The sequence below is a fragment of the Myotis davidii genome, unplaced genomic scaffold (assembly GCF_000327345.1).
Source record: "Myotis davidii unplaced genomic scaffold, ASM32734v1 scaffold77, whole genome shotgun sequence".
Classification (NCBI taxonomy): Eukaryota; Metazoa; Chordata; class Mammalia; order Chiroptera; family Vespertilionidae; genus Myotis; species Myotis davidii.
The window spans coordinates 921,814-944,420 of record NW_006289713.1 but is presented as its reverse complement, the minus strand read 5'-3'; the positions used below and the strand labels follow the sequence as shown (position 1 = coordinate 944,420).

At 58.9% G+C, this 22,607-nt stretch overlaps 1 protein-coding gene across 1 annotated transcript in view; it reads right to left on the bottom strand.

Annotated features, from left to right (window-relative positions):
* The window catches only part of PEPD (peptidase D), a 107,834-nt gene that overhangs the window by 9,510 nt on the left and 75,717 nt on the right, over window positions 1–22,607 (bottom strand). Inside the window, exons 10-12 of the mRNA XM_006762259.2 lie at window positions 13,690–13,758; window positions 12,578–12,655; window positions 3,315–3,463 (exon numbers count right to left, since the gene is read on the bottom strand). Coding sequence (XP_006762322.1) covers window positions 3,315–3,463; window positions 12,578–12,655; window positions 13,690–13,758 — 296 coding nt within the window. The remainder of the gene's footprint in view (window positions 1–3,314; window positions 3,464–12,577; window positions 12,656–13,689; window positions 13,759–22,607) is intronic.

Below are 22,607 nucleotides of genomic sequence, written 5' to 3'. Positions count from 1 at the left end.
ACCCGCCCCCACCCTGCCTAAGGCCTGGACACCTAGGCCACCTCTTTAGAATACAGGTCAGACGGGGCCAGTCCGTGTCCCGAGGACAGAGCCCCTCGTCCCTCAGCCCAGCTCCCGTCTCTAGCCTCACCCTCATCCACTCCCGGGGAAACAGCGCTGAGAGTGGTGCCTCCACTTGCTGCTTCCTTAGCCGGGACCACCCTCCAAGGGTCCTTCCTTCCCAGACTCACTCTCATTCTTCCTGTGGGCCTCTCTACGAAGCTTTCTCCAGGAAGCCCTCCCAGACTGCCCCCTCCGTGCACACTGGCAGAGCTGTGCCCTGGTTACAGCCTCTGAGCACTGAGAGGCGGGACCTATGCCTGCTCCATGCCAGGTACACGTGTGGCCTGTGTATGAACCCCAGCCGTCTTTGTGGCTCTCCTGCAGCCAGCGCTGTCACCTAGTGGGCCAGGGTTTGGATGTGCACCCACCCCACCCCTCTGTGCACTCAGACCCCAGGTGGCAGGGTAACCTCTAGGTCGGTGCCCCATCACCTGCCTATTGGCTCAGAGGGACCAGCCCCAGTATGTATGCAGCGTAGCCCCAGGTCACCAGCTGGTCTTCTGTGACGACCTGGTCCCCCTCAGACCACACCTTGCCCTGATGAGCTGGGAGCCTGCTGGGCCTTCTGCTGGGGCTGGTTCCCAGAGCCTTAGCGGCATCCATCACAGCCTTGGGGCCTCCTGCCCAGAGTGTGACAGCCTGGGGGCTTGGAGGCCCTGAGCCAAGATACCCCCCTCCCCCAGCTCCTCAGCTGCATCCTCAGAGTCACTTCCAGACAGAGAGCTCACTTCATCCTAAGACAATGGCCCTCCAGGGATGATATATGAGCCAGGCCCTGGGGGGTGCAGGAGGGGAGGCTTAGGGCAGGGGTCCCAAGGCAGGCCCTGTGGGCTGCAGGGAGCTGCCTGGCAGGCTCAGCTGGCCCAGGATGAGGGCCTCCAGCCCACCCCCTCAGACCCCTGCCTGCTGCCAGGATCTCTGGGGACCCTCTTGCTGCAGAAGGGCAGGATAGTGTGTGCCCAAGTTGCAGGCGCCTGGATGCTGAGTTGAACGTGGCTGCCTTGCTCAGTGTCCTCGTGTCCCCCCCCGCCTGCCCCCCGCACCCTGGCCGAGCGCCCTGCAGGAGTAAATGAGGCCAGGGTGGGCGGGAACTCACCCGCTGTCCCATAGAAAGCAGGAGGGCTTCCTAGGCCAGAGGGACCACACGGCGCCCAGAGACAGCCCTCCTGCCGAGAGAGCACCCGTGGTCTGGGTGCGCGCTGTCCCCGCACCTCTGTCAGCCGACCCCCCATGCTCCCCGCCATCTTTAAGGAGAGGCCTGAGGAGAGTCCAACCCCTGCCCCACTGAGGGATACAGAGCCCGCAAAGGTGCGTGACCACAGGCCACAGGAGCCACAGGAGCCATGGGAGCCAGCCCAGCTCCCGGTGCCCTTCTCCCACCCGGCACCTCGGCTCTCACAGCATCCTCTCCTGTGGTCTGGCCCACTCGGAGCCAAGGCAGCCAGAACCCTGACACCAGGGGCAGAGCCAGAAGTGGGGGCAGCTGCACACAACCGCACAGGTTGTACGTGGAATGACAAAAGGGTTGCTCACGCACACTGAGACACAACTGCTTCTACAGACCATGAAGGGCCCCAGGGCCCAGTGCGTGGTCTGCACCACCCGTGTGGGAGCCTGGGGGGCGGGGCTCAGGAGGGGGCCCTGCAGCCCCAGGCAATGTGACCAGGGTGGGTGGTGAACAAGGAGGGAGAGGGAGGGGCACTGGGTGCTGGGAGTGGGAGGTGAGGCTGCAAGAGACCTGGGTGTTTAAGGGGAACCTCAGTGCTAGGGTGACTGTAGGGACTGGGTTTGCCGAACAGCCCAGGCGAACCCTTTCACTGCATCTGAAATGCTTACACAAATGACTGATAATGTGCTCATCCCCGGGGTGTGAAGAGAGGAGACCAGCACTTGGGGTGGCGGCTTCACAGAGGCTGTGTTTACAGGCAGTGGGGTGCATGCCGGCTTATAGTAAAGGTCAGAGCGCGGAAAGGTCACAGCAAGCACTTCCTTCTCCCCAGCCGCTGACGCGTAGTCTGTCCTGCACCTCCGCCGTGGACTGAAGCGCACGGGATCTGCCTCTCACTGCCTCCTTCCTCTCGCAGGAGAGGGCCCTGCCGCCCCATCCTGTACTTGTCTTCACACGACAGCCCCCCGGGAGTTACCCCGCAGTAATGAGGACAAACTGCTGCTTTTCAAACAGACAATTAGCACAGATGCTGTTTGCTTATGCAGCTGCGAAACCAGGCAGGTCCCGTCAGCACTGTCCCCGACAGAAGCTGACGTTAGGGTTCCTTGTCTTTCCACTGGGACGTTTCTGAGCTCGTCCTGGGATTCATTTGATCACCACGCTCTGTTCTTGTTGGACAAGTGAGGGTGTGGAGTGGGGCCGGGCGTCCCCCCAGCACCCCTCCCTGGCTCCCCAGCTTCTAACAAGGGGGGAGGAGGGCTCCCAGGGCAGGCAGGGACCATCCTGCTCACAGTGCGCCTCCTCGGAAGACAGTTGCCGAGGGCCCCTCAAAAGCAGCACTCGGCTGTAAGTCACCCCAGCAGCTGTCTGTGGGGCCACAGGGGCTGTGGAGCAAATGCCGAGCCGCCGGTGCTGGGCCGGCAGGAAGCCAGTGGGGCTTTCACACTCGGGCTCAGGACCTCTTCCTCTCTTTCCTTTTTAAAATGAAGTCTCCTCAGAGGGATGCAAATCCAACTGCCACAGTCAGTCCCACTCAACTGAGGATGAGCTCAGAGTCGGGTCTTCAAGGCCTGTCACGGCCAAGCCCCCCATGGCCCTACAGCCTCTGCCTGTTTCCCTGACACTGGAGGGACACTCGGTGCCCGCCAGACTAAAGTGTAGCTGCTGGCCCTGAGCAAGGGGGCACCGCACGTTCACCCAGGTGCCAGTGTCCAGAACTGGCCAAGCCCTGCCTGCCGTGAACTCCGCGCTGGGACACGGCAGGGAACGTGCCGACACCCCAGTGGCCAGGGCAGGCAGGGGATGTGCAGGTGGAGGTCAGATGGCACACGGGACGACCTGGGCTGAGCTCTGACTCACAGCTCTGTCCCCCTTTCTAGGCGTGGCCCTGGGGACCCGGCACCACCTGAGCCTCACTGGCTGCTCATGCGAGGCGAGACAGACCTGCTTCTCATTGGTGCCCCCCACATCAGAGAGCAGGGCCAGGCACATCGCCGCCTCCAACCCACGCCAGGTGGCCCTCCCGCAGGCCCCCTGCCCTCACCTGGCTTCATGGAGCTCATGACGGCACGGCAGCTCCGCAGCACCGCCTCGTAGATGGCCTTCTGGTCTTCGGTGAACTTGCCATTGGCAGGAAAGGAGCACGTGATGTCGGAAGAGAAGCAGTAATACTCGCCGCCCATGTCAAACAGGCTGTGGGGAGAAGAGGGCATGAGGCCAGTGGGGTGCTTGGGGACACCCCTGCCCATCGCCTTCCTCCCACCCGGCGCTCAAGGGCACATCAGGGGGCTGAGCCCGCGCCGTCTCACGCTATGACTAGTTCGGGCAGCAGCTGGGGGCCTCCTACCCCAGTGTCTTCTCACGGTGCATGAGCAGCAAAGGAGCCCTGCCCGTCCCGGGAGACCTCTGACCCCCGAGCAGGAAGACCCTGGGCACTGGATGCTTGGCTGTGGAGGCTCACTTGGAGAATGAGAGAGGGAGAGAGGTGTCCCCAGGACCCTCCACCACCTGGCCTCCATGTGAGCATCCAACAGACCCTCCCAGGACTGCCCTGCTCCCAGCACAGGGCATGGCTGCAGCCCAGAGGCAAAGTACGTGGGCCTGGACAGGGCCCTTAGGATGGACGCACCTGTCTGACAAGGAACATGGGCTGAGACGCACCGCCTGCCTCTCGCAGGCCCAGCGTCTCCGTGAAAACCCAACAACAGGTCTGCTTCAGCTCTGGCCAGAGCAGTTTCCCTCTCCCTGCTCGGATGGACAGATGTGCTCTGCAGGGCCTGACAGAGGGACAGCCGCCGCGTCCAGCAGGGTTTTCCCGGGGCCTGGTCAGCCGCACACCACCCATGGGCTGCCCAGAGCCCCAGCGTTCCCAGGGGCAGAGCGGGACCAGCAGGCCCGGAGGGAAGGAGTGGAGACAGAGGATGGACGAGGCCGTGAGCTGGCGGCATAAGCCAGCAGTGGCAGGTCGGTGCTGGGACAGATGGGCCGGCCGCTGAGTCAGGAGGACAGGCCGTGATGACCTGCCCTCTGGACATCCCGTGACAGGGCCCTGGTGCACCGCGTCAGGAGTAGGCTAAGCCGCGCTCCCACACCCTTGCTGCCAGACTGTGCACACTGGCCTCAGGACCCTCGCCCCCTCCACAGTGGAGTGGGACAACACACAGGGGCTGCTGGGTCCAGGCATGGCTCCCACTGGGCCACCAGGCTGACTAGGGCCCCGGATGGAAGGAGTAGGGTGCTCAGACAGAGCGCCCCTCCCTGTCTTGTCCCACCGGAGCACTCGGCAGGCTGCTCAAGGCAAGCACAGGGTGGGCGCCCACCAGCCCCTCACCCTTCACAGGGTTGGGACCAAGCTGAGGGACATGGTTGGCCCCAGGCCTGAGATCCTGCGGACCACAGAGCCGGGGGGAGCCGAGATGGAGGGTCTGGCGTGCGTGACCGGCTGGAGCCCCGCTCGGCTTGGTGCCTGGCTGCCAGCTCCCCGTGGGGGCCGGTCTGCAGCCACACATACTCTGGGAACCTGAGTGAGTGCAGGGGCAGAGCCGTGCCTTCCACTCCTGCAAGGGCCTCTCACCCAAACCCAAATTCTAAAGGTCAACACAGTCGCTCAACGAATGTTCTAGAAGCTGCATGTGTCTTTGGGGGTCCTTACCCCACGGTAGAGTGGGGGACTCCAGCCCAGCTCGTGGAGCAGGGGGCAGGCCACATGGCGTGACAGGCAGCACCAAAACAGATTTTTAAAGGAAAACACTGAAAGCTCAGGATCCCCGGGTGTTTTGCTGGAATACAAAGTTCCTAGCTGGGCACCCTTTAATCTCCCGTCTTTTTCCAATTGCAAAACACCACAAGCAGTGTCAACAGTGCAGAAACCACCAGATAATACCTCAGGTGACTCTCAGGGGTGGGGAAGAGCCCCCAGCAGCATACAGGGGACCTGTGGGTTAGGTCAAAGTCACAGGATCGAGGGGGCCCTGGGCCTCACTTGAGATGACCCGCCCATGCCCAGTGTGGGAGCCGGGATGATAAAACAGAGAGGCCCTGAACAGAAACGCCCGGGCACCTGTTCGTCAGGAGGCTGCAGATGCAACAGGTTTGGGCCAGCCGCTCCTTGCAGGTTGACTCCTGCTCAGGGCTGGCCGGGAAGATGGGCACATATTTCCTCTAACTACTGAGGCTCTGAGTCGGGGGTCATCAGCTGAGAGACCAGACAGAGATGGGTTCTCCTGTCCTGGCTCCAGCACTTGGCCTTCAGAGCCTCAGTGTTCCCGCCTTTAAAATGGGGACAGCCACAGTGCTGCAGGTTTGTGTCCTCTCGGGGCCCACGTGCAGGCAGGCATGGGACAGAGCTGTGTGGGGCCCTGGGCCAGTGTCACCCGGGAGCAGAGCATTTTCATCCGGGTTCCTCGGAGGCAAGAAAAGAAAATGGTTTGTGGCTTGTTGTTTAAGAATATGCAGGAATGGATGTAAGACAGGAGCGTGGGGGACACAGATGCCGGGGCCGCCACATCAGAAGGCGCCCTGCAGCAGCACCCCGGGCGCGGATCTCAAGGAAACACAGAAATCGCACTGTTTAAACCACCAGGAAGCCCCAGAGCACACAGATGCTACAGACACCTAACAATGAAAACGAGGCTTCCCAGGCGGACAAGACGACCGAGTCCCCCGCTCTGCTCAACACCCAGAGAACACGGGGTGTGGGTGCATGGAGGGACTCGGCCGGCCTGGCCTTATCACTGAGATTCTCCAAGGCCTCAGCTGTATTTTTTGTTTTAAAATCATCCGCTTTCTGGAGAAGGAAGTGCACAAGCAGCCGGCAGCTCCATCCTGCCCAGCGACGCGCAAGCACGGGGCTCAAGTCTATTTTCGTGCTCTCAGTTCCCTATCTTTCTGCTTAAAAAAAAAAAAAAAAAAAAAAAAAAAAAAAAAAAAAAAAAAAAAAAAAAAAAAAAAAAAAACCCCCCCCCCGCCCCCCCCGGAGTTCCTGCACACATGAGTTATTCAGATTCAAGCCATTCTGGAACCAGGGACGAAAGCCATCTCTTTTATAAATCATCTCCCGCTAACTCCTCTGTGTCCACTTCACCCGTCCTCTGAACGCAAGCTGACGATGGAGAATTCAGTCATACTTTGGCTCAGCCGAGGACGCAGGGTCCCTCCTCCCTGGCTGCCTGGAGACACCACCAGGAACCCTACCATCCTTGGCTGCGTGAATGTGTGTGATAATGTAAGACATCTGGGGAGATATTACACATCTCCAAGCAACATGCTGGCCTCCCGTTCCTCACATGTGTTCATCTGCTTCTATTTCTGGCTGGGAGGAGAGGTTCTGTCTTCCGCTGGCTCCTCCCGGGCAGCTCCATGCCCGGGCTACCTGCCACCACAGGCCCACCCAGCCCTCCCCAGCCCCTCAGCTCCCTCGGTCCCACTGCAGGGACCAGCCGGCCCTCAGGCAGGCGGCCTAAAAGCTGACTTGGCCAGTGACGAGGTTGGGAGCAGTTGGGGGAAGGCTGCAGTGCTTACACAAGGGCCACTCTGCACTCAGCACGTAGCTTCATTTTAACCTCCTGAGTTGTGGCCAACACTCGCTACCTCTCACCCAAGACTGATGCGCACACGCACGTGTGTGCACGCATACACCCAGCCCCGAGGACAGGAGCACTTCAGACCCCAACTTGCAGCCACCCAGTGTGCGTTCGAGGCCAGGCCAGGGGATTTCTGAGCAGCAGGAAACCCTCGCTTCCCTACAGACCTTAGCGTGAGACAGAAAGGAAGGCGTGCCGGTCACTTCCAGCTTATGGGCCGCAGTGGGCAGCCCCTGCAGAGAGGCCCCGGAGCCAGCCGCCCACTCCCAGCCAGACGCTCTGTGAGTGCCAAGCCCAGGGGTGCCCATGGGGCAAAGACCAGCACTGGAGTTCTGGAGGCTCCCTCTGGGCCACCGGCTGACCACCAAGTAGACCTCTCCCCAGTGCCTTCGGGCACCCCTGCTCCCCAACCCAGCCTCGCGACATTGCCCTCGAGGGGCAGGAAGACAGGAAAGCCAAGCAGCAGCTCCCACGGCCAGCAATCCCAGCACATTTGGGGGCAAGAGCAGGTGCGGGCTGGGGCCTCCCGAGTGTCTGGAAAGAACTGCGGTCTGTTCTACAGGGGACAGGGCAGGAGCAGAGCAGCAATGTGGGCCACGTCCCCAGGAAGGACACTGCAGGCACCTGGCCTGGTGTGTGGGTGGGACCAGTGGCTGCCCAGCCCTAGGGCTTGCTGCCACCGCAGCACAGTGGGGCCAGGGCTGGGAGCAGGGCAGCGGCCTCCGTGGGGGCGGCAGTGAGTCGGCGTCACGTGCGCAGCACATGCTGCGCTTCACTGTTTGGTCAGCAGTGTCCCGTGGTGTCTGTGCACCCGGCCGTCTGGGCCAGAGCTTTTCACACTGGGCTGTGACGTCATCTGAGTGGGGTGTGGGTCAGAAACATACACTGAACGGATGGGGAGAAAGCACATGGTCAGGGTGCCTGGTGGAGCCCGGTGCGTGTGTGCACGAATGGTGCTGCTCACCGGACAGGATCCTGCAGGCAACGGCCACGGGGTTGGACAGATGGCTGACCATGCCCTGTGCCCACCTGAGGACTAGGCGTCCCCTTTAGATCTTGTGATCCTCAGGATGGGGCGGCTGGGGACAATCAGGTGTCCCTCTGAAGGAAAGGAAGGTAGAGGGGCCTGGGCTGGACTTGGCCTGGCCTGGGGGTGACACTCGTCCTGTAAAGCCCACTGGGGCATCAGGCACCACGAAAAGAGGGACGCATAGGCCCCCCACCCCAGCCCAGATCTGCACTTCTGCAGGCCGCAGTGTGCAGGCACCAGGCAGATATCAGACCAAGCAGCCGACAGGGTGATGGATGTCTGTGACAGAGACACAGGCTGCTGTCCACAGACAGAGGGGGCAAGCTGAGGGTGAGCTTCCCAAGCAGTTTAAACGAATGTCCAGGCCACATAAAAGCTGTGGAATTAGCAGGGAACTAACTTGAGAAAAGGGGCAGGAAGGAGCCAGCTGGTAACAGCGCTATTAGCAGGAACAGGGTGGCCAGTTGGGAAAAGAGCCTGCCCTGGCCATGACCCTTCATCTGCCGGAGGGAAGGGCAGGCAGCTCGGGGCAGCTGGTGGAGACGGGCTCTGATGCCACCTCAGCTCGGGGATGTGCCATGGGCAGCGGGAGGAGCAGCACATACCACCTACGTGCCGGCCTGGGTTCAGGTGTCTTCAAGGGAGGAAACTGGTAGCTCTTACGTGTCTGGGCAAAGAGAAGTGGGGCTTTGGTGGATGTGAGCGGTGCCCCCCTCTTCTCTGGTCAGCAGGGCAAGGCATGTGAGAGCTGGGCTTCAGGCTGCCATAATCGGGGCAAGGAGACAGATGGGGCCCTAGTCCCATGACAGGGCTGGAGCAGGAAAGGCTGGCTGCTAAGTGTGAGGCTGGGAGCGGTCTCTTCCCCTCACTGGGCTGGCCGCACCCCTCCCAGCCCCCAGGACACAGAAGACCAAAGCCAGCAGGGAGAAGGCCCAGCCCACATGTCCCGAGACTGTGCTGCCCTCTTCCGGCCAGTGCTGGCAGGTCTGGCTCACTACCCACCACCCACATCCTGCCTGCAGCTGGGCAACCCAGGCCTGCGAATCCTTAGATGGTGCTTTGAAGGTTCTGAGAAGGGCCACAGGGCATCCTACCCCAGGGACCACTCCTCCGCATGATCAGATGGAGGTGGCGGGTGAGGAGGGGTGTCCCAGCTGTTTTCCAAATCAGAGCCCATTGGAAGCACACCTTCCCTCCTGTCCCGAGGGGTGAACCTGCTGACAGGACCAGGAGAGGCGGGGTGCCACAAGGATGGCCTCAAATCCCCCAAGTCCAGCACAAGAGTGGGCCCAACTCTAGGTGCACTGCTTCCCAGTGGATTTAAACATGGACACTTGCGCCCCCTAGTGGCGCACGGGCAGCATGCCAGTTCTTGGCACCTCCACCCACTTTGGAGGCTCCAGTTTCCAAAGGCCAGGCTGTTTTGGGAGGATTGGGCAAGTGCAGGAGGGCGCAGAGGACGGTGCAGGTGATAAGGAGCTGGCATGGGGTGAGGTGTGGGCCTTGAAATGCTTTGTGCAGTTCTCGGGTGACAATTCTGAGGTTCTGCGGTGGGGTTAGAACTTACAGGCCCCAATCTCCAGGGTGCTGACTGCGGCTGACAGGGGCCATGGCCGGCTCCAGGGAAGCTCCTGGTACTGAAAGGACAGAGGCATGGGAGATGGGCCTGGCCAGCTCAGGCTCCACTGGCACGCACCCAGAGCACAGTTCGGGGGCTGAAAACACGAAGCAGGCACACCACGTGACTCGAGGGCTATCTGTGCACACACCGGGCCTGGTGGCTCTCACCTCCAGCTTGTCTGGGAACTAGCTGCCGGAGCACAGGGAGGAGAAGCCCCGACCTGCTGGCTCGGGGGAGGTGGCCACTGTGCTGCAGCTCTTACCTGCCTAGGGCTACGCTGGGCAGGCTCCACGCTTAGCACTACTGTCACTGAATCCTCCCAGAGCTACGTGCTATGTTACCCCCAATGACGACAGAGAAACTGAGGCGGAGGGACGGCCACTCAGCTGGGGAAGGCAGGGACTTGAACTGGGGACCCTCTGTGCTCATTATCACACAGCCCTGCCTCTCTCAGGCTCCCTGTGTGTGTGGTGTGTGTGGGGGGGAGTGGGGGTGGGGAGGGTGTCTAGGACTCTGGGGAGAGGGATAGAAAGGGCTGGTGCACTCAGCACCCACTCCCCACTCCCCACCTTATCCGGTCAAGTCTGACTCCCCTGGACCAGTTCCGCCCCCCAAACAGCCCCTGTGTTAAGGTATTTTGGGGGCATTTTTGGCAGACACCGAGGGGCTGGGACACAGAGCGTCCCTGCTCTGGGAGATTCGCTTCAGGAAGCATTCTGCACTCTGCTCATATTTTGGTTTCATACCTTATGACGAAGTGCCATGGCTTTTATGTTGGGATAACAGAGTGATTTATTATTTACCAAATGCAGTGGGCGCGCGACAGATCAATTTCAATAAAACAATGGCTTATAAACGCTGCCAGCAATCTGGCCAAAGCAGTAATCAACAAAACATGTTGTTCTAAATGCTTCATAATAAATTGACTATAATAAACTCATAATTATTCTACTGGCTACATTTCAAAGTTGGCACTAGAAAAATAAAATCACCAATTTGGGCTTGGCATTAACATCCAAGGGATTCCTTGGATCACTTCTGTCTCTAAAGCTGTGACCAGGAGACGCAGGTGCCAGTGCTGCCCAGGAGGACTGAGGGCACAGCACCTGGGCTGGGGGGAGGCCTGATGTCTGCTGAGCCCTGGTCAGCCAGGTCCACCCGGCGGGGTCCACCCCAGGATCAGAGCTGGGACGGGCTCTCCCGGGTGAAGACACTCCCTGGGGCAAATCAAGACGGGAGCGGAGAAGCAGCCACTTCCTCTGGGTGTGCCGGGCTCAGAGAGAAACACTCCCGCCCTCCGGCTGGCCAGGGCTGCCCCGGAACAGCTGGGACCATTGTTGTGGCCGGACCCAGACCCTGCCTGGGGCCTGGCTTCCCACGTTCTGTCCTCCCAGCCAGAATGGGCAACAGAGTCAAAGAACATCAGGAAACATTACAGGAGTCAAGAGTCCTTGAAGAGGCCAGGCGGTCTCTCCTAGGGGCCAACAGTGCTCAGCCAAGGCCCAGGGGGCAGGGCCGGCCCCTCCGTTTCCTCAGTCACCAGCTGAGCCAAGTCTGAGGCAGCCAACCCTTCCCAAACCCCCTGGCCCTGCACTTGGACCTGGTCCTCTCCTGTGTCTCAGTGACCTCGCCTGCACGTGGTCACTTGTGGGAGCAGGGTGCCTCTGGTGCCAGGTCCAGGGGAGGGCCTGTCCAGGCTGCACGCCCTCGGTCCGGGGCTGTTGGACACTCAAAGACGGTCACAGAGAGCAGCAGGGCTCCGGGCCCAGGCCCCCGAGGAGGGGGCACACGTGGTTTCTGCACCACGCAGTCCCGAGAGGTGTGTGCTACCTCCACTCACAGATGCGTAAACTGAGGCTCAGAGAAGGTTTGTTTCCTTCCTGAGGGCTGAGTTGGGCTCCTACCAACTGTGGCCTGAGACAGACCATCCCGTCCAGCTACTGACCCCGGGTGACTGAAGAGCCTTGGCCAGTCACAAAGCCTGGTATGCCCTGTGGGAGGGGGACCCTGGGACACAGTAGGTTCCCCCAAACACTTGGCAGTGACAACTCAGAGCACGCCTCTCGTTCATGCCCCTGGTGGACATGGCTGGGGGCCCCCGGGCACAGGCTCCCCACTCCTTGCTGTAGGGCTGGGTCACACGTGCATGAGGCAGGGGTCTGGAACTCCAGCTCGGGGACAGACGAGCAGGGCACGCATGGAGAGGAAGCCCGGCACTGCCTGGACGCCAGCAGGGGGAGCCTTGCTCCGGTGCCTCAGCAGCAGGAGGGAAAGGCTCCAAAGACCCGGGAGGGACAGTGAACATGCCCCACGCTGCCCTCACCTGTGGTCCATGGCCACAGCACGATGTCGAAGGCCACGACAGGCCAGCCTGTGGGGCTTGTGGCCTCTGGGCGGCTCTCGGAAGCCCTATGGCAGCAGGGACTGGCCCGCCTGATGTCTGGGAGGTGAAGAGGGCAGGAGATGGGGGCCTGGTCCAGGTCTGAGAGACACCCACAGACCCCTCCCAAGGCCCGGAGCAGAGGCCCAGCAAGGTGGGGCCCAGGCCCAGATCCGAGGGTCCCACCCACACTGCTTAGTCATGGCTCCACGAGGAGCTGGGAACACATCAAACTGCTCAGAAAAGGCACGTGAACAGCTGTGGGGCGAAGCAGCACCTCCAACCTCCTGCACTAATGTCCTGCGGCCGAGGCTGCCAAGTCTCAGAGGGGCAGAGGGGCAGAGGTGCCCCCCTCACCCCCACCCCCAGCACCGAGACAGAGGCGTCAGTGTGTTGGCGCTAATGTAAGAGATCAGAGGGCTCCCTCTTCAGAGAGCCCCCCTCCCAGGTCCCCAAGCCCCGCAGCACCGGTCCCCGACCCTCGGTGCTCCCTTGCTCCTGGAGAGGGGGCACCACACAGGCCGGTGACTGTGGCAGAGGAGCCTGGGGCCAGAGCAGGACCAGGCCTTGCTGCGGTAGGCCCTCGTAGGGTGGAACCCAGAGGCCCGGGTTAGTCACTCTTGAGTTGGGTCCCACGTGGCCCCACCCTTCACATGCAGAACAGGGCAGGGCAGCTCAGGCCGGCCTTACTCACCACATGTCTCCGTCCCGGATGGTCCGGTCGTTGGGGGCCCCGGCATGTCCGTAGTGCAGTATGGCCGAGTTCTCACCACTGCAGAGGGGAGGGGAGGTCAACAGCTGGTCCTCACCACAGGCCCCAGGGCTGGGCGCCAACACCCAGGACGATGCCCGGACGCAGAGGCCAAGGGTCGCTGGATCAGGCCCACAGCCTGCGGTCACTACAGTCACACGCTGGGGGGCAGCCTCTCGGCTTGAGAGGGCCCCCCTACAGGGCTGCCCTGCTGGTGCTGCTCGGGCCGGTGCTGGGGGTGGGTCTGGTGCGGGCAGCACGTGTGAAGAACAGAATGGGGATCCCGGGGAAGCCTCCTTTCTTGGTGGCTGAAGGGACAGGGGAGGTCCCTTGGGAGGGGCCTGGCTCGGTCGGGCCGCCGGGAGTCCAGCTGGGACGCAGACGGCACCGGGCCTCGTGCTCCTCTGCTCAAGAGAACGTTTCTCATGAGCGATGCCTTTAAGAAAAAAAGGACTTTTCTTCTGTCCAAAGGAAAGAAACTCACCTGGGTGTAATATTTATGGCCCTGTTTGGGAGTCTCCAGAATCATAAAAGTAGAAATAATGATTTTTCTCTCTATCTACCAGAGAACATTTCCAAGGACTGACACGTTCACATGTATTATTCATGTGCCGAGGACGCTTGCATCGCCAGCTCTGTCCTGGCTGAGTGGGGCCAGACCATCTGACCGGAGAGGCAGGGGATAAAGGGGCCACCCACAGCCAGGACATGCCCCTCAAATACATACCTATAAACACACGCACGCACACACACACGCACACACACACACATGCGCACGCACTCCACACAGAAGCCCAACATGCCGGGTGTGTGCCTGTGGGGGAGGGGGGGGAGGCCATGGTGGCCAGGCTCCCTCCTCCACGCAGCACTCCCAGAGCAGGCAGAGTCAACCTCCGCTCCTGGGGCCTTCGGAGGAGAAGTAATTTCTAAGCTTAGGTGGGCACTGGTGTGGGCATGGGAGTGAGCAGGTGCATCTGAGCTGGGGAACGGTGGGACCCCTCCCTTTCCCGTAATCCCTCCACAATCACCCCTACGTGGCCAGGATGCCCACTTACCTGCCGCAGATGCAGGTGTAGGAGCTGTGGCGCATGCCGCCCCGGGAGTAGCAGTAGTGCTCGAAGAGGCTGCAGGAGAGGGGAGACGAGTCAGGGTGCTGAGTCATCACAGCCTGCACGGCCCCTGCGAGGCCTGAGCTCCCCGGCATTGCTCCGTGAGGCTGAGCTGAAGTCCAGGGTAAGCCACAGAGCACAGAGGTCAGTGCGGAGGGGACAAGGCCAGAGGAGCTTGCTGCCTGCAACACTGTGGCACTGCCCAGCCTGCCAGGCCCATCGAGGGCAGCCCTGGCCCTGTGGGGAGATGGGATGACGTAGGGGCCAGTTTCTGCAGGGCTGGAGGCAGTATCTTCCTGTGACTCTCAAGTCCAGTGGCCACACCCTGCCACTGGGAGGGGCTGGACAAGGCCAAGGAGGAACATAAAAGCTCTCCCAGCCCCTGCGCTGGACTCACCTAGGGTGATGGGGGCAGTGGGCCTGACCGCAGGGAGGGGCGCAGGGGAAAGACAGCAGGAGCGGCTGGGCATTGGCCTGGAGGATGGGGGCGAGGGACATGCAGAAGGAGCAGGACAGGGCGGTCTCCAGGAAGGTGGAGAGAGGCAGGGCCTGGGTGGGGCAGGTCCTGCTTCTCCTTACTTGGGACAAGCCCCACCAGCCACACCCACACCCACACCCACACCCACGTCACATCAGCAGTGCTGAACCCTTGGAAGCCAGGATGGCAAGAATTCTGGGGAGGCTAGGATGCTACCCCTCCCTCTACCAGATGCCTTAGGAACTGGGAGGGGGGCTTATCTCTTCATAGGACCCAGAACTCCATGGGCCCAGGCTCTACAGAACCCAGCTGGAGACACGGTGATGGTGGGGACTGCCCTCACCCCTCCTGAAGCCTGGGCAACAGCTCAGGCCTTGCCCTCCAGGGGCCCTGCCCTGCCCACCCACCACCAAGGCAGGGGGACCAATCACAGGGCTGTGCTGCCCCCACCCCGCCTCCCGGTCTTCAGAGCACAGAGGCCCTAGGACAGTGATGGCGAACCTCTGACATCTCTGACACGCGAACTCATTTTTTTGGTTGATTTTTCTTTGTTAAATGGCATTTAAATATATAAAATAGATATCAAAAATATACATCTTTGTTTTACTATGGCTGCAAATATCAAAAAATTTCTATATGTGACACGGCACCAGAGTTAAGTTAGGATTTTTCAAAATGGTGACACGCCGAGCTCAAAAGGTGCGCCATCACTGCCCTAGGAGCATTGTGTGAGTCTGCTCTGACAGCCGAGACCTGTTTCAGAGAACGTCTGTATGGAGGAGTCTAACCTTCCAGGCACTGTAAACACAAATTATGCATAATTGTTACGATCGATCGGGTATGAAGCAGTTGGTCGGTTCGCTCGGCTTGCATATTTGCCCTATGAACCTCATGGCTGGGTATCTGTGAGCGAGATCTTTCCTCAAGAGAAAGGATTTCAGGAATTGCCAGGGAGGTGAGGAGAGCGCACGTTCCCGGTCACGGCAAGAGCACCCAGCTGGCTGCCATTGACTTCAGCCTCAGTCCCGGAGGCCGTGGGACGGCAAGACCAAGTCACAGCGGGAGAGTGGCCACAGGCCGCACCCTCCATGCAGCCAGCCCTCCTGCCTGGGCACCGAGACTCAGAGCTGGACACGCCGTGGAGCGAGGCGCTCCCTGGGCTTTGAGAGAAGCTCAGACAGAAGCCCGCCTCAGGGTGCACGGCTGCTCTCGAGGTGAGGGGGACAGCGGGCCTCTGTTGAAGCCGAGGGCAGGCAGAGGGTGCGAAGGGGCAGCCGGAGGAGACGGGTGGGGCTGGCTCCCTCCTGCAGCCAGTCCCAGCAGCAGGCACTGCTCTACTAAGTAATTTACTTGGAGAAACAGCCTTCGTTGCTTTCTTTTATGAAAAAAGCGATTGAGAGTAAGAGGCACAGCTTGTAGAAGCTCCAAAATAGGACCGGCCGCCCCGCTTTCACCCGCAGCCCCCGCCGCACCGGCCCGTCTCCCGCCACGTGGACACTCACAGCCACAGGAAGGGCTGAAAGGCAGGGGCCGGGCCACATGCTGGAAGTTTACAGGATCTGAAGTTCTTCAATTTGGACTTCAGCACCCAATTTGTTTTAAAATGAACTTTCCTAACATGACGTGAGGACAAACATGATGTGAGCATGATGTGCTTTGGTGGCAATAAGAGGTGACTGCCACGGGCCCAGGCTTTCTGCTCAAACTCCTCCGCGGACCCTCCCTCTGGGCCTCGGTCTGTCTGTGGACACGGGAGGGCGCCCAAGTTCTGGGGCAGGTGTGGTGGCTCAGGGGCCTGCGGAAGACGCCAGTCTGACATATTTCTGACTTTCAAGGGGTTGGGAGAGAGGAGTGGACACGCGACCAAGCATGTCTTGCAATCCACATGGCGGACTCGAGGCTCCGCACAGCTCGGGAGCGCTCAGCAGGCACAGTCACAAGGACACACTGCAGCGGCAGAGCCACCGGTCCCCACGGGAGGCCGCAGAGACCCTCCAGACCTTTACACAAATACGGTAAACGGAGCCAGAAGAGGGTGCACCACAGGGCCTGAGCTCTGACGGACACAGCTATGGCCAAACTCAGTCACAACGACATGAGGTGAGGGCAGAGCCTGTAACTGGAAACCCTCCCCAACACTTGGAGGTACTGCATGAAATCCCATCAGCAGCGGTCACAGGACAGGAACAGGGAGGCCAGAAAGGAAGGGAACTGAAGGCCTTGGCTTCCACGGTCATGTGGGGACAGCAGCAAGCCCTTGGGTGCATGAGAGGTAGGGGGCTAGACCTGAGCCCCACCCCCACATAAAGCTGGGGCCCTGGCAGGGGTGCACCCTCAGCAAAAGTGTAGACCTGGGAGACAATTGATGAGCATCACAGGAGGCAATCAGGAAGCCGGCCTGGGCTCTGGGGAAAATAAAGAACATTCTCTCAGATTTCATAGCACGTCTGTCCTCCATGGGGTTCAGATTCAGGTGTGAACCACCTCATGGTTTGGAAACGGTCCCTGACTGGCGACACCCGGAGCACTGGGCAGGAGCAGACACAAAACCAAACTGGACATCTGCACCCTCGACCCAGGCCAGCCAGGATCTGCACACGTGCACGTGTGTGTGCAGGCGTGCACATGCACACACATACAGGCACACAGCATGCACACACGTACACAGCACAATATACACACATACAGGCACACACATGTGTACGCACACACACATGCATATATACATCCCACATACACTGAACATGAACTCACGATCCGGAAATAGTTCACAGGAGTTGTCAGACACAGCAAGCAGCAGGCTTAGACCCTGAGAGCTTCTGGTAACAGAATCCTCAGATGGAGATGATCCACACATAGAAAAAAATTAATACCTACAAGTACAGTTTGGTAACAGGTCGGGCAGATTTTATGTAGAACCAGCAGCCTCACACACACCCTGCTGCTTTGTGGTCCCTGAAGCTCTCCTCCCATGGCCGTTCTTCTAATATCCTCACCTATAAATTCCTCACAAGCAGGACATGGGTAGAGAATGCTCTGCGTCCAGGCATAAATGAGAAGCTGGGAGTAACCTGGGAGTCTGTGCTGTGAGTAAGGAGGCAGAGGGGCAGGCCCATCTGTCAGAGTCTGGAGATGACTGATGGGCAGGGACAGCGAATTCTGGGGCCCAGGCCTGCAGAAACCGTGTCTCCAGGGACAGCACCACAGGGCCTCCCTCTGGGCCTAGCTCCTGCCTCTGAGGTTGATCATCTGATGAGGAGATAGACATAGGCCTATACAATCACATCAGCTGCCCAAGATAAGGGCAGAAGGGCTGCCCTGGCAGCAAGAATCCCCAGCTATCAGCACAAGCGTGAGCCAGCCAGGGCGGTCAGCAGGGGCAGTGGGCCACCTCATCCCCTCCCAGGCCAGGCCAGGCTGCCAGGAGGCCAGGCCAGGAACATCAGCATGGAAGGGAGGTGGGCAGGGTGGTGGAAGCCACTGGGCTGAGCAGAGGGCCTAGGAGAGCGGACAGTTAGGACATAGGGTCATGAATCTGGGCAGGGGCCAGAACGTGGGGCTGAGGTGTTAGAAGCCACAAGCAGTGTCTTCCTGGGCCCGGGCGGCAGCCCAGCCGCTGTCACTGCAGTCTCCCTGGATGCCCTCGGGCCTGTGGGTTCTCCACTGCCCTGCCCTGGGCCTCACACCCAGCCTCCACGGGCACTGCTCAACACTGACGCCGACGCCAACGCACGGATGCTCTGCCTCTTACCAGCGGTACGTATGGCTCCTCCGTGCCTGTTTCCTCATCTGTATAATTGGAGAACTACCTTACACAGGTGCCATTAATGTGCAGATCCACGGCCCGGACACCCATACCCGCCATCCCAGCACAGCCAGGCTCTCTAGGTGCAGCATCTCCAGGACAAACTGACGTGCACACGGGGCTTCCCTTGACCCAGGGCAGCTCAGCACATGGTTTCTTCCCAGATGCCTCTACCCCCCCACCCCCCCACATTCCCAGAGTCCCAGCTCCTTTAACAGAGTTCTCTGTGGGCCTTCTGAGGAGTGGTGAGAGGCGGGGGTGGGGGCCTGCCCCGTCCCTCCGCTCCCCAGACCTCTGGGTAAGGAAAGACACAGAACGCTAGGGAGCCCCCACCAAGACTCCGAGCATGTTTCAGATAAGCAAGTAGCAATCACATGGTCTGTTGCCAAGAAGGGGCTGATTTAAAGCCCTGGACTAAAGTCAGAAATGCATTAATAAAGCAGCGCTCACGGCACAGTTTCGAGACGGCACCGACGGGGACCACCAGGGAGCCAGACCCTCTGCAAGGCTGCAGTGGCCGTCTCCACCAGCGGCAGCTTCCTTCCTTCCTGATGTTCCTTGAGTTCCTTCCCTGCTCCCCCTCTGATACCCCCTCACCCCCACCCCGCTGCCCCAGTACTGGACCAGAGCTGGCATCATCTTATGACCCAAGACCTCCCCCGGGGGCTTGGAGGGTATGTGGCGCTGGGCCTGAGTGACAACTGCATGAAAACAGAACTCACTAGCCCCACTCCCTGCCCAGGCCACTCTCCCGACTCCTCCGCTGCTGCCAAGGTCCCATCCATAGCACCCTGGATCAAAGGTCTGCACTGGAGGGGATGGAGGAGGCGGTGGGGGAGGGGGGAGCAGGCCTTGGGGCTCATGTAGAACTCAGCCAATGCAGGCCCTGCTGCCTACTCTGTCTGATACTTGGGGCAGGTTGACAGAGCCCCTCCAAGAAGAAAAACCAAACAGCCACCTGCAACATTTAGCATTTACAACAATCCTTCCTGGAGAGCAGCACTTTTCTTACTTCTCAGATGAGAAAACTTCCACTCAGAGCGGCCATGTGCGGGGGTCAGGGAACCCTTGAATCTGTGTGGGAGCTTGGAGTCCACGCACGGTTTCTGACTCCAATGGCTCCCAGGTTTCAGGCCTGCAGGGACTGGGACAGCACCTGCCAGCAGGACAAGGCTCCTGCTCCGTAAGCACTGGGGGTGGCTGCTGCTCTGCTACTCCTTCCAGAGCCTGGGCTCACAGCTAAGCCGAAGACGGGTCTGCCAGGACGAAGGGCCCTGCACACTCCCAGGGTGGCGGTGCCTCAGGCGGGCTGGTGCCCCGGGAGAGGCTTGGGGAGGCAGACGCCCTGGAAGGGGAGAATCCACCCAACAAGAGGCAAGGACAGCAGAAAGACGGTGGTGGTCACGGCAGGCAGACGTGAAGCATGGGAGAGAAGCCACTCGCTCTGTCCCCGAGAGCGGCTTATCAAGGTAGGAAATAATTAGCATTTTAATTGGATAATTGGGAATTCTAAATTGCCTATCTTGTATTAAGCATAACTGAGGACATAACATGACATTCAATTAACAAATATTCCCCTTTATTCTTGACATGCTTGATTGGGTGGAGTTTTTGAGCTCCTTGGTATCGGTTACTGGATAGTTGTCGAAGCCCTGGCTGCATCAGACTGCTAGTAAACCTAACCTAATACATGTGTACATGTGTGTATGCCAACATAGACACAGACACACGTATGAAAGGTCCTAGAAATTCTCTACACAAAGGAAATAGTAAAAATAAAATAAAAATCACCCATAACCTTATTCTCCGGAGATAACCTCTATTCAATTTTTGTTGACCATCCTTCCAAGCCTTTTTTAAGCACAGATTTTTAAAACTGTAAACATTTTTTTAAAGTCACCTTTTAACAGACTCTGACACACATATAGAAAAGGGCCTGAAATTATAAGGACCCAGCACAGTGACCTGCACGAACTGTGTCCCCAGAAGCCGCTCTGAGGCAGTCTCCCCTCCCACAGACAGCCTGACTTCTCACACCGAGGTCAGCTCCCCTCACGAACTTGACTTGATGTAAATGGAATCCAACAGGTCCTGCGTCTGGCTGCTGCTCTGCACCTTGCCCCGGAGTCCGGGAGGTGGGGGGCCGTCGCTTTCCCATTCTCAGGGCGTGCCACTGAGCCTCGGCTGGCGAGCATTCTGGTTGTTTCTGGACTGTGACTGGCACAAGCAGTGCTGTTGTGGATGCTCCTGCCAGTCTTTGGGGACACGTGTGCATGTGTCTCCATCAAGCACGTGGCCAGGAGAGGAAATGCAGTGTCCCAGCGTTTTGTGTAGGTTCCGCTTAGGAGATAAAGCCAGCATTTCCAGGTAATTGCATCAATTTATTCATCGGCTTTTACCTTCTACTTCATACCTGTGCACGGGGCCAACTGAGCCCACAAGAATCTGTAAGGACAAATGGTCCCACCCGTCTGGATGTCCCAGGGAAGGTTGTTGCTAAAATTCCTGGAAACAGTAGATGTAGGTTCATACTATTTTCCTTTCCAAAGCTCTCACTGTGTCCAGCATCAGACGACTTCTCCCACTACACTGCTTGTCCCTGGTGCAGCTGCTATCCTTCTGCTGGTCAATGGTGACAGTGGTCTACTGGTCCCCCTGCTTCAGCTCTTGTCCCCCACAGAGCATGCTCCACAGAGGGGTCATTTCACAACTGAAGGGATTCCTCTGATCAAACTCGACCCTGGCTTCCCATGAGCAGCCTGCTTCCCTCTCACCTTCTCAGTCTGTCTCCTTGCTGCTCCTGGGACCACCAGGCCAGCTCCCCTCGCAGGGCCACGGGGCACACCCTGTTCTTTCTGCCCGAGTGTCTGTCCCAGAGGTCCGCAGCTTCCCCTTCAGGTCTCCCCTCATTGTCTTCTTCTCAGGGATGCCTGTCCTGAGCCCCCTTACCCCTCACCACTATCAAACATATTATCCCATCCATCAGTCTGTCCGTCCGTCTGTCCTCTCTCACCTCCCATTAGGCTGGAGTGTTGTCTATTTCCTTCACTGTAGGAGCCCCAGAGCCTGGAATAGTGCCTGGTATACAGGAGGTTTTCAGTGCTTTTCTGCTGATTGACCGAACAAGTGAACAGTAGTGTGGGCAGTACCACAGCCTGCAATTTACTTGACCAATTCCACACCATTAGATACCTAGGTGGCTTCCACCTCCGTGTTCCCACTGACCCCATGGCCATGTGCCTTTCACCGTCTGCGGGCTAAATTGCTAAAAGTAGAATGGTGGAGCATGTGCACATTTTTGAGTCTCAGGGCAGGTTCTGCCAAAAGGGCCCAAGAAAACCCATAAGGCTTTTGCACTGAGCAGCACTGTGGGGACGTGTCTGCCCACTGGACAGCAAATCTGACAGGCAAACAAAACATTGTTTCCTTCTCTCATCACTAACTGGCAAGTGTGAACATGCTTTGTGTTTCTGTCCTCATACTGCTTCCTTTCTGAATGGCCTGTTTCTTTCTTAGAAAACTGAACGTTTACCCATCTTATTGGTCCTTAAGGGGTTTATGTATGAAGGGTACGCGTGGTTCTGACTGACATCTGTGTAACAGGTGGCTGGCACATCCGACCCCTCTGGTACCTTCTCTGCTAATTCCCCCCAGGGCACCTGGGGCAGGAGCTGCAGACAGGGCAGAACATGAGGGGGCCAGATGGCAACCACACACAGGGCTCAAGCAGGAAATTCTACCTCTGAACCCAGACCCCTCTGGAGCTGACGCCCGAGTAAGCGAGAGGCCTGGCTCTGGAAGAGCTGAGTAACATGGGCACAATTTGCCCGCCTTATGCTGGGATCAACGCTGTTCACATCAGACCCAGTCTCACCAGTCCTTGCTGATGTCGGCGGTAACCCCTTTCTTGGACCCAAACTGAAAACGCTCCCTTCAAAAATGCCCCAGGCTGCCCCAGGAATCATTTAGGCCAAATGCAGGAAGGGTGGCGGAGAGAGTCCTTGTTTACCACAATTCAGAGGCTATCTCCCCGCTGGGACACCAGCACCCCGACTCCCCCAGGATGCCCCAGGGAGTGAAGCCAGGTGTATGGGGAGCCTTCTGGGGGCGGGGGTAGGGAAGGGACTAGACAGGGTGGGACTCTTTTTGAGCTAGCTCTTCCCAGAACAAGGTAGGAGCCCATGAGACGGGGTACGCCAATAAATACATTTTATGCTTTTGGTACTTAAAGTGTTAATCTTTCATTTATGGTGACTCATACTGGGTTTCACTCATGACAGAGAAATAAACCTTTCTTTAAGAATGTATTTTTTTAAAAAAGTAAAGGAACTGTTAAGCAAATAAAACACTACAGGTGGGGCAAGGGTTTAGTAGAAATTGTGAGGCTGTCACATGAACAGTGAATGCCAAGAGATTCTGTTCTGAGGCCCCTATGAGGCACAGCCGGTTTCTAGTTCTGGGGGGCACACTGAGCCGCTGTCTAGTCCTGGGGGGAACACTGAGCCGGTTTCTATTTCAGGGGGGCACACTGAGCTGGTTTCTAGTTCTGGGGGGGGGACAATGAGCCAGTTTCTAGTTCTA